At 54.7% G+C, this 15,480-nt stretch overlaps 1 protein-coding gene and 1 long non-coding RNA gene across 2 annotated transcripts; both read right to left on the bottom strand.

The window, feature by feature from the left end:
* Positions 1 to 619: 619 nt before the first annotated feature.
* On the bottom strand, positions 620 to 6,353 carry LOC124096048 (uncharacterized). The gene is made up of 4 exons (XR_006852767.2): positions 6,032 to 6,353; positions 2,782 to 2,851; positions 1,817 to 1,951; positions 620 to 730 (listed from the first exon to the last, which is right to left on the bottom strand). It is a non-coding gene; the product is annotated as an uncharacterized LOC124096048 (long non-coding RNA).
* A 4,447-nt stretch (positions 6,354 to 10,800) lies between these two features.
* Foxj1 (forkhead box J1) lies at positions 10,801 to 15,436 on the bottom strand. The gene is made up of 3 exons (XM_046449538.2): positions 15,324 to 15,436; positions 14,154 to 14,816; positions 10,801 to 12,526 (listed from the first exon to the last, which is right to left on the bottom strand). Exons 2-3 carry the CDS (start codon positions 14,649 to 14,651, stop codon positions 11,759 to 11,761), a joined length of 1,266 nt encoding a protein of 421 aa, XP_046305494.1. The 5' UTR covers positions 14,652 to 14,816; positions 15,324 to 15,436; the 3' UTR covers positions 10,801 to 11,758.
* Between the last annotated feature and the right edge of the window lie 44 nt (positions 15,437 to 15,480).

Consider the following 15,480-nt stretch of genomic DNA (forward strand, 5'->3'; position numbering starts at 1 on the left):
GGACGGTCTGCCTCTCCTCGGGCCCAGAGCCATGGAGCTGGCCAACCATGGACTGTACTTCAAAGCTGTAAGCCTTCACCCACTCCCCTCCTTCCGCCTGGAACTGCTTTCTTCTCTGGGTTTCGAAGTGAATGTCCATGTGTGCTCTTTTAAGGATGAACCCGGGGTGGTGCCCTTGAATATGGCAGCTGTACCACACCTGTCTATGTTTCTTTTTTCTTCCTAAACCCCACCCAAATTAAAAGTGAAGGAATTTTAAAAAAAAAAAGCCTCATACAAGAATGTACATAAGCTTATTTACCATAGCCTGACTGGCAACAACCCAGATCTCCATCAAGAGGCCAATGAGTGAATGACCTGCATAACCACTGACGGAATACTCCTCAGCCATAAAGAGGATGCATGCAACAGCAGAGTTGAATTTCAAATCTGACATGCTGAAAGGAGATAAACACAAAGGACAAACTTGAATGGGGCCATGTGTGTGAAATTCTAGAACAGGCAAAACTGACCATGGCAATAGATATCCAGTTAGTGGTTGCTTGGGAATGGGATTGTGTTAGTCTTTTTTTTTTTTTTTTTTTTTTTTGCTGTGACCAAAATATATGACAAAAACAACTTAGAGGAAGAAAAGTTTATTTGGGGCTCATGGTTCCGGAGGTTCCGTCCATGGTTGGCTGATTCCATTGCTCTGGGCAGGAGGCGAGGCAGGGCATCATGGCAGAAGGACCTGGGGGGAGGAGAGCTGTCAGCTCATGGCAGTCAAAGAGCCGAGAGCAAAAGCGAGGAACTGGGGACAAAATATAATTCCCTAAGGGCATGTCCCCAGTGACCTACTTCCTCCAGGCATGCCTTACCTGCCTAGAGTTAGCACACAGTAATCTATTCAAATTATCAATCTGCCAGAGGTATCAATCCACTGATGATGTCACGTCTCTAATAATCCAATCACCTCACCTCTGAACATTTTTGCATTGCCACTTGAGCTTTTCAGGGGGTACCTCATGTCTAAACCATAATAGGGCTCTTGGTGGGAATTGACTGGAAAGGGACACAAGGGGAACTTTCCATGTCCTGATAGGCATTTGTCAAAACTGATGGAACAGGGGCTGGGGATGTGGCTCAAGCGGTAGCGCGCTCGCCTGGCATGCGTGCGGCCCGGGTTCGATCCTCAGCACCACATACAAAGAAAGATGTTGTGTCCGCCGAGAACTAAAAAATAAATATTAAAAAAAAAAAAAAAAAAAAAAACTGATGGAACAAGCGGGCACAGTGGTACAGGCCTATAATCCCAGTAATTTGGGAGGCTGAGACAGGAGTATCACAAGTTTAAGGCCAGCCTCAGCTGTTAAGTAAGACCCTCAGCAACTTAGTGAGATCCTGTCTCAAAATAAAATAATAATGATAATAAAAAAAGACTGGGAATGTAGCTCAGGGGTAAAGCACCCTGGGTTCAATCCACAGTACTGAAAACAAAACAAAACAGAATGACTGAACAGTAAGTGGCTTCGGATCTGAGGGCTAATTGTATGTGAATTTTACCTCAACAAGAAAAAAAAAATCCATAAGAGGAAAACAGAAAGGGACAGGGGAGAGGAAACAAAAACTGGTGAGGGGTTTCAACAGGGTTAGGCTGAGAACAGAGGAGAATGACAATGAGAATCAATGTCACAGAACAGAACTGCGGTGGACCTGCAGCATAGAATTCCAAAAAGAAGTCACATGATTTTCTCCAGATTCTGCAAAAGGTCAGAGCACAGAGCTGAAATGTGTATACTGACAGCAGATCTGGAGCACCCCTGCCCCATCTTCCTACCTGCTGCACAGGGAGACTGTAGCCCTCCTCATCCTCCACGTCACTGAGATTAGAGGCTCCTTTTCTGGAGCAATGGAACCAGGCTCTGGACCAAGGCACATCAGGTACTTGGGGTGGTAGGGATTAGTCACTGGTCTGAAAACAAGGCTATTAAGTTAAAGTCCACCTGAACAAAGAGATCTTAGACCCCTTTCCTGGACCAGCACCCACTACATCAGCCTGAAGCCCTCAGGAATAAACTAGACTTTTCTCTGAACTAACAAAATGACCTCAGGGGAATAGTCTGCTGGTACTGATTGTTAGGGCTCCAGGTCATCTCACAGTGAAGTCCAATAGTTTGACCAACTACTCCATTTGCTGAGCTTGCAATTAGCGCTTTTTTTTTTTTCTTTTGGTGATGCCGGGAAGTAAATGGGTGCTCTGAATGCAGAGACTCCTCAGTAGACAGGCACTCCACCACTGAGCCACATCCCCAGCCCTTTCTGTTTTTTTGAGACAGAATCTAAGCTGAATTGTTGAGACTGATTCGAACTTGTGATCCTCCTGTTTCAGCCTCCCAAGTAGCTGGGATTACAGGTGTGCGCCACTGTGCTGGGCAAGTGCTTCAAACATAAACATAAGTAAAATAAAGGTATTGTGTCCATCTACAGCTAAAAATATTTTTAAAAAAGAAAGGTAAAAGATATTGCAACCATGAAGCAAAACCAAGATGATATATAAAAAGGAAAAAAAAATCAGCCAGTTGTGATGGCACATCGCACAGTGGCTCAGGAGGCTGAGATAGAGATCAAAGCCAGCCTTAGCAATGGTGAAGCACTAAGTAACTCAGTGAGACCCTGTCTCTAAATAAAATACAAAATAGGGCTGGGGGTGTGGCTCAGTGGTCGGGTGCCCCTGAATTCAATCCCTGGTATCAAAAAAAGGGGGGGGGTCTGGGGATGTGGCTCAAGCGGTAGTACACTCACCTGGCATGCATGCGGCCCGGGTTCGATCCTCAGCACCACATACAAACAAAGATGTTGTGTCCGCCGAAAACTAAAATAAATAAATAAATAAATATTTTTTTTAAAAGGGGGGGATATCAGAACTAAAAGAGGTCTTGGGAATTTAAATATGGTAGTAGAAAAACAAAGTTTTTCTATTGGAACTGGAATGCCTTTAGCCGCATCCTTCATCACATGTTCCACTGGAACACTGGATGATAAGCAGAGGCAATCACCCAGAGAGTCAAACAAGGTAAAGTGATAGAAAACAAGAGAGAAAGCATAATCCATTTATTTAAGGTTAAACATCTGAAAATAGTAATTTCAGACCAAATGAAGGGAAAGAAATTATGAAAGAAATCACTTGAGACACTTTCTCAGCTTAAAAAGGTCCATAAGAGGCCCATCAATGAACAACAAAAGACCCATACTGATGGGCACTGCCATGGACTTTCAGCACATCAGGGAAAGAGTGAAGACCCAGCTTGAAGAGGCCGCTCCAGTCACTGCAGTAAGGCCACATACTCCCCAGCCCAGAGGTCTTGCTCATCTCTGTGGCCTCCCCCAACCCCTGCTCCAACTCAGCCCAAAGGTATTAGGAATCAGGTCACCAGAGGAGCAGCTGGCCTGTGTGTCCAGCACCAGGCATTCTGGGCTTCCTCCCTCGCCACTGGAAATCCCCCTCCTGCTCCCATCTGAGTCCCTCTAACTGGAGACAGGAGTTGCCTGGAGCTGGTCTTGAGGTAGGATAAAAGAAATAAGAAAGAGCCAGGTGTGGTAGCACACACCTGTAATACCAGGAGCTTGGGAGGCTGAGGCAGGAGGATTTCAAGTTCAAAGCCAGCCTCAGCAACGGTGAGGTGCTAAGCAACTCAGTGAGACCCTGTCTCTAAATAAAATACCAAATAGGGCTGGGGTGTGGCTCAGTGGTTGAGTGCCTCTGGGTTCATTCCCCAGTACAAGAAAGAAAAAGAGAGAGAGGGAGGGGAGGAGGGAGGGAGGTGTAGAAAGGAGACAGAGAGGAAGGACAAGAAATTGGGATTTTAACTCAGAAATTCTGCATACTTTTCAGACTTGTCATTCCCTTCTAGGTCTTCCAAGTCTGCTACTCCCAGCTTCCTGAAAAATCCGAAAATCTACCTGTTCAGTGTTGCTTAATCCCCCATTAGTAAGATTAAGCAAAGACAGATATAATATCTTGAGGAAACTATAATTTAGGGGACGTTACAGCACTGTGTGGATTGGATAATGCAGATCATGTCAGCCTCAGGATCCAGAGAGTGACCAGATCATCTTGAGATCCTACACAGCTTTCCATACCCATCCGTCACCAAGTTTCCTTTAAAAGAAGAGCCAGGAACCCCAGAAATGTCTCTCTCTCTTTCTCTCTCTCCCCCATTCTCCCTTGAATGTGTATTTCTTGTTTAACCCCAAAGGAATCTCTCTCTTGAGATGGCCGCAGTGTTTTCCCTTGAATTTTGTACTTTTCATATATATGTTGTAGATGGACACATTACCTTTATTTTACTTTATTTTTATGTGGTGCTGAGGATCAGACCCAGGGCTTTGCACGTGCTAGGTGAGCGCATCCTGCTGAGCCGCAGCCCCAGCCCTGTATCCACTTTTCTAAATGAACCTGTGTGTACCTGAAATTCTTTTCCATCATGTAAGCCAAGGACCCCGCTGGTCCTGAGTCCAGCTTCCCCTCTTCTCGGGAACTCCTCAGACCCTTCTTCAGAGGCACTTCTTCCCAGCGACAGTTTGACCTGCTGGTGGTCAGTACCTCCCCAACTCCCTTAGTGTCCTTCCCCCTTACTTCTGCCCCCTCCTCACACCCTGCTGGCTGCCACTAGCCAGCGCTGGACTCCTGCATGTGAGCCTGTCCACCCCAGCAGCCCACACCCAGCCTCTTCCCTCTCCTCCCTTCCTGCCCATTTGAGACCCTCTTCCTCTTCTAGCCCTTAGTGTTCTCCTCCCCCCACATCCTGGATCCACTCTCTCCTGGGCTGTGGGGAAATGCCCTTCTCTCCTCTAATCAAACACACTCTGGTCTCCAATCTTGAAAGCTTCCCTTAGGCCTGTCCTCATTGGAACCACTGTCCTTGCCCCTCCTTCCTTTCTCCCTTTTAGGAGTGCTGAGTTTGGGGCCTGCTCTCAGACTTTGGCTATATCCCCACTTCCCCTGTAAGAAAATTGCTCTGTAGGAGGCCACAGGGACCTCCTGGGCAGATGCTGCCTTCCTGCCCCCCACCCCGGCCGCTCCATGGGCAGTGCTGGGCCCTGTGGACTCTCTCTTGCTGCAAGGTGCGGGTGGGGCCCATGGAAACAGGGGTGCGGGGGAGGCAGAACTCCCCCTGCATGCTCAGCATCTGGATGGCTGGGATCTCCTCTTTTCCCCTCTTGGGGCTCTCAACCCTGGTCCCTGCCTTATTGTCCCCTAACAGTGGCCCTTCCTGAAGCCCCATCCCTTGTCTCTGCTGCCAGCTCTGTTCTCATTTCTGTGAGACTCCATGCACCTGGGCCTTTAGCCGCATCCTCCATCACATGTTCCCTGTGACTTGTCTTAGCCCTGGATCTCTCTCTCTCTTGGGTTTCTGGTAGCCACCTGCTGATGATGTCTCCTCTAGACACACTAGGGTGACCTCCATAGGACGTGCTGAAGCCAGCAAATGCCCCGACCAGGTGGGCTCTGCTTGTCATTGTACCTAGCTGTCCTTAGTTTTCCCAGATTTTCATTTTGTAGCTGCAGCTTAATTTCTTTTTTAGTTGTAGAGGGACACAGTACCTTATTTTATTTATTTATTTTTTGATGTTTTGCTGAGGATCAACCCAGTGCCTTACGCGTGCTAGGCAAGCGCTCCACCCCTGAGCCCCAGCCCCAGCCCTGTAGCTGCATCTTGCTTGTCACTCGGGTCTGTGCCTCATCTCTTCTCTTAGGGAGCAGTGCCTTTCCCAAGTTCTGCTGGAGGCCACCACAGGTCACCTGCTTGGAGGGGTCTTGGAGGAACAGGATGGAGAATCAATGTTCAAGGCAAGTGGAGGGAGTTTTCTTCTATGGGCATCAACCAGGCTGTGATGCACCGATGGGCCCCAGGGCCACTCCACACCCTGAGTTAAGGGCGACCTATGGAGAACACCTCACGGTGCTTGACCTGTTCCCCATCCACCCCATCCACCCTAGGGTATCCCAGGGGCCTCCCGTCCCTCACCCACCCCAACACACCCCACATACCTGGTTATTTCCTAAGCTCTTCCTGCAGACGGGAGCTCCCTGGGTCTGAGGGTGTAGAGTCTTCAGCTTGGTCAGGAGGTCAGGGATGGACATCAGTTCCTCTTCATGGCCCCTGTCTCTCTGGGCCCAATTGGAGAGTAGTCTTTGGCTTATTCTCTCCCCTGCTTGAATTTTTTCCATCTGGGACATTCTTAATGCTCCACTTACTCCAATAAAACCTGCACATGAACTAGGGAGCTGGAGGGGCCCAGGGAGTGTGTGTGTGGGGGGGTGAAGTCCACTCACCCACCCCTCCCCATCCTGCCCAGAAGACAGGGAAGTCTCCAGGAAGCCAGGGTTAATCTTTAACTAAATACCAGGCCTTGGCGCTCTCGGGCTCCCCCTGAGTCCACCCCCCGCCCTGGTGTTGGACACTGGCCACATGAACCTGGGCTGCCAGGGGTCTGAAGTACCGGGCTCAGCAATCTCAGGGCCCTGTCCTGTCCTGGTGCACAGTGGAGTGGGGCCTGGTAAGGATAGCTGAGCTGGGCACGGCTCCACTCTGGAGACCTTGTGGTCAGCGTACAAATAGGTAAAAGGCCCATTTGCTGACTCTGTGGGTTTGGATGGAATAATAAAAGAAGAGGAGGGGACTCGAGTGCCAGTTTCTCCACACCAGCCCTGCTTCTTGGCTCTCTGTGTTTCTCATTCCTGGGACACCTGGGACTAGCCCAGGGGGATTGAGGCCAGAGGAGCAATGAGAATGAAGGTCTCCTTGCCTCTCTGCCTCCCACCTCCCTCTCTGGGTTCCTTCTTGCCCAGTATCCCATCTCTGGCTCCTTTCCTGCAAAATCCCAGGCAGCCTCAGGTGGCATTCAGGGCACCAACTGCCTTTTCCATAGGTGAGCCACCCAAACACACAGGGCCAAGCAGTGGCCAGTCCTTGCTTCCACAAAGCAGCATGGGGCTTGCCTCGGAGTTCTCCCTGGGCTGGAATGCCCTCTCCCCGAACCACAGACTCCAGGGGCTTCAGGAATGTCCCCAGCCCAGTGTCCTGAGAACCCCTTGATGTTGACTAGGTCGAGCATTTTGCCCAGGCCACTTCCACTTCCGTGTGTGTGTGTGTGTGTGTGTGTGTGTGTGAGAGAGAGAGAGAGAGAGAGAGAGAGAGAGAGAGAGAGATTGACCTGCCAGTCAGCACGTTCATTCATTTGTTCATTAAACACTCAACACATTGGCCGCTGTTGGAGGCTCCACTTGTAGGAAGGAGCAAGACAGCCAGGTTGTCTGCCCACAGGGGTCTGTGGACCTATAGGGCTGCGTCTGCTCTACCCTCCCTGCTCACCACTGCCCAACTCAGGCACAGTTCACTTGGGGCAAGTTGCCTGAGTGAGGGAGGAGGGGGGCGGGACGGCCTGTGGGGATAGGGCCACTGACTGAGAACAGTTGGCCACTTCCCAGCTTCAGCTTAATCCCCTGGGCAAACAGCAGAGGGCCACCCAGGCTCAGCTTCAAAAGGCCAGGTGGGGGTGGGCCGTGGTGGAGGAGGTGAGCTGATGGGGGTGTGCAGGCCACAACCCTGTCCAGTTCCTGGTATTCTTGCTTCCTGAGGGCTCAGCTAAGCTGCTTCCTTCTAGGGGGAAGAGGGCTGGGCCTCTAGTCCTACCCTCAAAAGAGGGTATTATGGTGGGGCCTGGGGCCAGCAGTTGAGGGCTGCAGGGGAGCTGAAGGGGCCAGCAGAGAGACCTGGGGCCTGGCATCCCCCTTTGCTTACTGTACATCCCCACCTTTCCTTGCCTGGCTTCTGGGGGACAGTGTCCTTCCAGCTGGTCCCATACAGGGAAAGTTCAGGCCCCAACATGTCCACCCTTTGAGGTGGCTGTGACCCACACCACTTGGACGCAACAGAGAGGTGTGGACACAACGGGGAGGGGGAGGAAGGCAACCTGTGGGCTCCCGTGTGCTTCACTCCCTACCCTGCAGCTCACACTGGTCAGCCTGGCCCTGGGCCCTGCATGGGTGGCCTCATAAAGCCCCCTCCTCTGCCTAGGTCCTCCCTTCCCTTGTCACCTGTGTTTGCTTCCTCCTCCACATACAAGAATGTGTCAGCAGGACCTGGGCCGCTGGCCCACCCCATTGTTAACAACACCCTACTCCCCACCCTGACAGGCCCAGACCTGCCCCTGGGGCCAGGCCGCTGCCCCTGCTGGAGTCCAAATACACCTGTTTACCTTTGGGCCTGAGCCCAGGACGGAGCAGCAGTGACTCCTAGCACCCCCTCCTTTTCTGCCTGCCCTCCAGCTCCCCCTTGTTGTCCTTAGTGGTCTGGGCCCCAGGTATGGGTTGTCTGTGCCAGGGGTTGGGGGTGGGAACAATTCCTTCTCCAGGTCTAGCTCAGCTCTGCAGGGGGCCTGGCCAGTTTGTTCCAGGAAAGCAGGATAAAGTATGGGACCAGGGGGATCCCCAGGGGACTTCCATACCCCCTGGGTGGCCTGTCCTAAGGAACTGGAAGTGTCCTGGGAAGGGAGGAGGAAGCCTCCAAAGTTCAGTTGCTGTCCTTTCTTCTCCCTTTCTGGAACCAGTTTTTCTGGCTGGGCTGGGGGGCAGATAGGAGAGGGGTTAGAGGGAAAAGGCAGGACACTGGGGACAGAAGAGTGGCTCATTCCCTTAGGAAAAAGAATGAATGCCTCAGGCACTGGTCACTGCAAAAGGGGTTTGCATCCTGGAATGAAACCGGCTCAGAGAACTTGAGTCATAAGCTTAAAGCCACACAGCTTAAATGAGGTAGAACAGCAAAGGTATCATGTGATTTAGATCACAATGCTGGTGCAGAGAGGAGCTTTTGGGGGACAGCCTGCAGAATTTGGATGGATTCTGTGCCTTGGATGAGATCATCAATTCTGATTTTGATGGCTATGTAGACATGTCCCTGTTTTTTTTTTTCTATTTTTTTTTTTTTTAGTTGTAGATGGACACAATACCTTTACTTTTATTTATTTTTATGTGGTGCTGAGGATCGAACTCAGTGCTTCACACGTGCTAGGCGAGCACTCTACCGCTGAGCCACAACCCCAGCCTGACATGTCCCTGTTTTATGGAAATGCACACTGAAGTATTTAGTGATAAGAGGGTGTCATGTTTGCAACTTGCTGTTGAATGGTACAAAATATAATTTGGTAGAGATTACACTGAATCTATAAATAAATAGGAGGTAAATGAACGTTTTTTTTTTTAAAGCCACCCTGCTAAGGGGCAGGTGGGAATGAAGAGGCCTGTAAAGATGGGGCTTTCCCTACCACTGACGCTGCCTGCAAGCCCCCTCCAGAGCCCCCTCGCAGGTTTGGCTGCACATTGGAAGTGTCTGGGGACTTTAAAAATGCAGAAGCTGGGGCCCCATTCCAGAGATTTTACTCTGGTTGGTCCACATGCAGCTTGGGCAAGTGCAGCCAGGGGCACGCCTCACACTGCCTCTATGGCCCTGTGCACAACCAGGTTCTGGTGACCCTGACATTGCCCCCCTTCCTCCCAGCATGGGCTAGGGCAGGCAGTGACTCGCCCGCTATCAATCCATGGTGTATCCACCTTGGCCAGGGCTGGAGGCTGATCCTGGGTGTTAGTGAAGAGGCTGGACTCCCCTTCTTCTTGTTCTCTTAATGCCGTGGTCCCCGGGAAAGGTAGGGGTGTGTTGGGTGGTGGGGAGAGAGAAGGAGCTGTTGGAGTGGAGGCCCTGCTGGGGCAGCCCTCTCTGTGTAAAGGAGACAGGGACTGACTTCTGGGCTCAGTAAGGCCCCAACCCTGCCTGTCCTGCAGTGTGTGTGACCTTCTGAAATATTTGGAATAATTAGCAAGTGAAAGCAGCAAGTTAGACTGAGGAGTGCCAGGCTGGCCTACAGCCCAACTCAGGACAGAGCAAGAAAGGGACCGGGGAGAAAGCAGTCCATGGAGGCTGGGCAGGATTGCTCAGGACAGTGCCCATTTTTTGCTGTGTGTGTGTGTGTGTGTGTGTGTGTGTGTGTTTGTGTATGGGACCGGGGATGGCTGCACACCAGAGAGGCATGTATGTGGGGTTGGGTGGGGATTGGGTAGGGAGGTGGGTAACAGACAAAACTAGGGTGAGGGGATCGAATGGTGCCGGCTGTCACCTAGAGACAGGTACCGTGCCTCAGTTTCCCCATCAGGACTCTAGTAACCTGGTCCCTCATAGAGTGGACCTGATGGTGTGACTGAGGGCAGAGGGTCAGAGCACCCTATGCCCATTCCCTAGTGGCCTTCTTCCTCCCCAAACTGGCACTGGGTCAGGTCAGGTGACCCAGAGTGGGAAACTGGGGCCCTCAGACCTCACACCCCATCCCTCCAGGAGAGGACCTAGCAAGGGAGGTGCTGGACGCACGCCCAGGCCATGGCTGCTGACTCTTGACAGGCAGGCGGGCGAGCCCAGGCAGGCCCTTGTGGTGGGGGATAGCGTGAGTCCCTGGGGCCCAGTGGGGAGGCAAACCTCCTCCCTTTGTCTCCTGCTCCCCTGGGGCTCTGGGCACAGTTCTCCCCATTGCGCAGATGGAGGCGCTGAGGCCCAGGCTGCAGGGGACTCCTGAGAGCCGCTTCTTGGTCCTTTCCTCCCAAGGGACACTGAGGTCGTGGGGAGTTGGATGGGGGGTCCCTCTGCAGGCTCTCGCTGATCCCCATCTTTCTTCCAGTCACTCCTCCTCGGGCAGCCCCTCCCCACAAACCACCTGGCCCGCGTCTTTCCCAAAGAAAGCTGTGTAGACATCCTTGTTCAGATTTTTTAAAAATTTAGTTTAAAAAATTTTTATTGTAAATAACTTTCCATGAAAAAGGTTAAATCGCCCCATGCAGAGGGCGGATGCTGGATGTAGCCCTGGGGATCAGGGTGGAGCAAGACCACAACCCCGAGTGAGGGCAGGGGCATGGGGCTGCCCCCTTCCTGGTCCCAGTGGTCCCAGCAAGCTCAGTCCCTCCCAGTTAAGTCTTAGCTACAGCTACTCACTACATTAGTCTGCCTGTCCTCCCTGCAGCTTTGCTGCCGGGGCCCTAACTCCCCAAACCTCAACTTCCTGCTGCTCTTAGCCTCAAGTCAGGCCCAAAGATTAGGGATTGACATCCTTCGTCCTACCCCTAAGGATGGGGTCAAGTGAAGACCCAGAGGCCTTAGAGAGCATCTCCTTGCCCTACCTTGTGCCCCCACCTCATTTCTGCCTCCTCTCGGCCCCCTCCCCCAGTCCATCCCCTGCCACACTCCACCCCAGCCCCCGCTGCCCCGGCCCCAGGGAGGCTCTGTGGAGAGAGGTCCCCAGGGGGTTAATTTGCTGTCACCTAATTAGCATTTGTTGTACCTGGGAACTTTCTCTGGATAGAGACCTGGGGAAGCGGGAGGGAGTCGGGAGAGGGGTGAAGTGGAAGAGCTCTGGGGAGGGCCCTATTCTGTTCCTCCCCAGCCTTGCCAGGCCCCTCCAGGCCCAGTTCCTGGGGTGGGGAGTCGCAGATCAATGAAACACTGTGTAGAGGGGGGCTGAGTGGAGGCGGCAATTCTGGTCCTGGGCCCCCAGTTCTCAGCCTCCTGGGCTTGAATTTGAGGACATCCTGGGCTGGTGGCAGATGGCCTCATGCAGCCAGCCTAGGGAAAAGTGGCCCAGCCCCTGCCTGGGCGGTGGGGTGTTCACGGGCCGTGTTTGGGGGCAGTTCTGGGCCCTGACCTGGGCACTGTCCGGAGGTGGGGTGGGGCCTCGCCTCTTACAAGAAGGCACCCACGCTGGCCCAGTCCTGCAGGTCAGCGGACAGGGTGGCATCCCCTGCCTCGAATAGGGGCTCTGGGGGCAGGCAGCCACTGCCGCTCTCGTCCCAGGGGTGCTGCAGAAAGGATGTGGCCAGGAAGGTCTCATCGAAGTCCAGGCTGTCGGTAGCCTGCTCCGCTGGAGGACCCCAGGTAGTAGGGCAGTCAATGTGGTGGCCATGGACGGTGAGGTCTACATCCCCATGCAAGGTGGGGCTCAGTGGTGGGCTTAGCTCCAGGGCCTCCAGGGTGCTCAGCTCCCCGCCCAGAGTGCCAGCCTCGAAGATGGCCTCCCAGTCAAAGTTGCCTTTAAGAGGTTCCAGCTCTCCCTGCTCTTCCTGGGTCAGCAGCAGGGTGCTTGGGGGCCGCAGGACTTTGGCCACCCGCTTGGGCAGCGGCTGCTTGCGTTTATGCCCAAGCCTGCCCTCGCCCGCTCCCCAGCCCACCTCCCCTGTGGCCTCCTCAAACTCCCGCAACAGCTGCTGGGCCTCGGTGTTCACGGTCAGCGGGCCAGCCCAGGGGGCGGTGCTGGGCTCCTGCGCAGCCTGGCGGGCAAAAGCCGGGTGGATGTGGACTGAGGGCAGCCGCCGCTTCTTGAAGGCCCCGCTCAGCAAGCGCTCAGCGTACTGGGGGTCGATGCGCCAGAAGCCCCCCTTGCCTGGCTCATCCTTCTCCCGAGGCACTTTGATGAAGCACTTGTTCAGCGACAGGTTGTGGCGGATGGAATTCTAGGCACAGGGAGAGAGCAAGGGAAGGAACCACTGAGTCAATGGGGACAGTGGTGATGGAGTGGCGCCCAGTGCTCCTGCACACTCCCCCCGTCTTCTCTGTGATGGGGGAAGGGAGGACAGACCTACTGCTCTGACCAGGCGGTTGCAGCTCTGGGACACCAGCCACAGGGCACTGGGAGCCTGGAGTGCTGTCGGGGGCTTTTGTTCTCTGTTGCTGGGATATCTGCCTGCTCAGTCATCCGAGCTCTGAGCCGCAGGGTGGCTCTCAGTGCCACCCCCGTCGCCTGCCCTCCCTCCCTTACCCTGGTGCTTGCGGCCCCTGGCCAAAGCCCCTGGCTCTCCCAGGGCCTGGACTGCCATATCCCCCTGCCTGGCCTGGCCAGTCCTCCAGTGAAGTGAGTGAGTGGATCAAGGGAGGGGGCTGGGTGTACAAGGATGGTATGTGTGTGTGTGTGTGTGTTGGAGGGGGCGGATCTGGTGACTTTCCTTGTTTGTTGAGTAGGCTGCTGGCCTGGTCCTTCACCCCCCACAGCCGTCTCTTCCCATCCAAGCTCAGTTGATTATTATCCAGCCAGAAGCATAGGGTTTGAGCTGGGGGCTTGAGCTGCACAGGCCTAGGGTAGATCTTCTGTGAGGGCATGAGTGGCTGGGGACTGTGTTTCTGTGGCCTGGCCCTTTTGGGTGCCCCAGGGAAGGGTGGGCATCCTTAGGTTTCTGTCTCCAACTAGCCCTGGATCCTGACGGTTGAAGACTCTCGGAGTGATGTCTACTCAGCCTCAAACCCATGGTTCTCCTGCCTTGTCCATTCTTGGCTGCCTAGTTTTGTCCTACCCATGCTGGAGTATGGGGGTCTAGACCCATACAGCAGGCAGATGGGTGGATAGTGCCCCCCAAGATTGGGATGTTTACATGGTGGCCTCTTGGCTGCTCTGTGTCAGGTTCTGGAGACTTGGAACACAAGCCAGTGCAGCAGGCAGAGCCCCTGTGGAAACCACCTGGCTCAGGTAATTGTCTCCCCAGGGAGGCTGGCGAGAAGAGGGGGAGTAGAGGCAGGAAACTGGGGAGGGGTTAAAGTGGGGGCTGGGCAGCAGCTTTATGAAGGCCCAGACCCCCTCTGCTGAGGCAGCTGATCTTTACACCCCCAACCCTTCCCACTAGTATCCTCCCCAAACCAACTGCAAAAAGGCAGGATGCAGAGCCTGACTAGGAGGCCACCTCCTTTCCATTTCTGAGTCTAGCTCTGACAAACCATCCTTGGGCAGGACAGTGTCTAGGAATTCTAGGACTTGGGACAAGAATGTGCCCTCAACCCATCACCCTCCCCAGGAGACTCTGCCCTGGTTTTGGGGCTGAGCCTGCAGGATGAAAAAATTCCTCCCCCTTTAACCTCAATGGTCTTCATGCTAAAGCCATCTGCCCTCAGGATATTGTCCCTGTTCCCTCTCTGGAAGTCAAAGGCGGTGAGTTCCAAGAACTGGGCTCCTTCGAGGACCTCAGAGGCCGCCCTCCCATGGAGGCCCTGGCTGCACCGTGCCTACTTGGCCTTGCAGATCTGGGATGAGTCCAGTGAGGTGTGGGGAGGAGGGATTGGGGAGCGAGCAGATGCTGCCCGCGCCTCCCCTACCTGCCAGGTGGGATCAGCGTGGCGGAAATAGCAGAAGTTGTCCGTGATCCACTTGTAGATGGCCGACAGGGTGATCTTGGTGGCCTTGCTGGCCTGCATGGCCATACAGATGAGCGTGGCATAGGAGTAGGGAGGCTTCACATGCGGGTTGGTGGCATAATCCACGTCGTCGCGGGGCGGGGCCTGCAGCCCCGGGGGCGCGCTCCGCGACGTGCACGACGACGTGGGCTTGCCTGGCGTGTGCGGCTGCCCCAGGCAGGCGGGGTCGGCCGCCATCGGGGACCCCGGCGCCGTTGAGCCTGGCACCTGGTGGTAGCCATGGGGGTCCGTACCCCCAGGGGGGAGAGAGGGAGCCTTGGCGTTGAGAATGGAGAATTCCTGCAGCCACTGCAGGCTGGTCAGGCTGTCATCCAGGGCGTCCGGCTCCTCCAGGCAGCCCTCCGGCCCGGCTTCCTCCACCGGCCCTGCTCCCGAGAGGCGCAGCCAGCTCTCCGCCATATCTGCTGGGACTCTCCGAGGGGGCGGTCAACATCCACCGGCTGAGCTGAGTGACTTGCCGCGCTCTCTGCTCTCTGGCTCCCGCGGCTCCGGTTACACAGCTTCCTGAACGTGAACTTCCATCCCGCGACCCGGGAGTCTCTCCTCCCAAAACGAACGCGGTGCCTGCGGGACCACAGCGGGAGCTGAGCACTCTTCCCCCGTCGCGGAGGGGAGAGGGTGTGTGCAAGGGGGAGGCGGCCGGGAAGCTCCCGTAGGGCCCTGGCTCCGACCCCCACGGCTCTGCCTGGCTCTCCCTGTTTCTCCTCGAGGTTTTACTGGCCACGCGAGGAAAGAGGTAGGGCAGCCGAGAGAGGAGCGAAGATGGTAGGGTATCCCTTTCTCCAGAAGAGCGGGAAATCAGGACCCCTCCCCTCTAAACAAATGGAAACGGGGTCGAAAAGTCTTGGAGGGCAGTACGACAGGGTGGGGACAGGGCTGGTCCTTGAAAAGAGATATTAGGATGAGGGGTCACGGGAAGGGGACAAAGTTAAGGGGGGAGGGGGCGGAAAGCGAGTTCTCCGAAACTCCTCAGATGTCAGTCTCTGAGCCCACTCCCGCCGGGTATTGATGGGGGACCCGACTGGTACCGATGCCCGCCCTTCCGTGGCCCACAGCTTTCCTATCCCTTACCTGGCTCAGAGCGCAGCCCGGGCCAGAGGAAGGTTCTGGAAGAAGTTCCTCCCACCCCCCGCGGCTCTCTTCCCCAGCTCGAGGGCCCCAACAGAGCTTCTCGTCGCCCCCCACCCCGCCCGACGGCGCTTCTCTGAGCGCCAGCGGCCCCGGGACC

The sequence above is a fragment of the Marmota monax genome, unplaced genomic scaffold (assembly GCF_021218885.2).
Source record: "Marmota monax isolate L192 unplaced genomic scaffold, Marmota_monax_Labrador192_F-V1.1 WCK01_AAM20220418_F8-fsc00292, whole genome shotgun sequence".
Taxonomy (NCBI): domain Eukaryota; kingdom Metazoa; phylum Chordata; class Mammalia; order Rodentia; family Sciuridae; genus Marmota; species Marmota monax.

Excerpts from the sequence above, each read along its gene's own strand:
- Foxj1 (XM_046449538.2), bottom strand. The coding sequence starts at position 14,651 with ATGGCGGAGAGCTGGCTGCGCCTCTCGGGAGCAGGGCCGGTGGAGGAA. Across the intron at positions 12,527-14,153 it reads ACGCTGATCCCACCTGGCAG|AATTCCATCCGCCACAACCT; the intron begins GTAGGGGAGGCG and ends CCCTGTGCCTAG.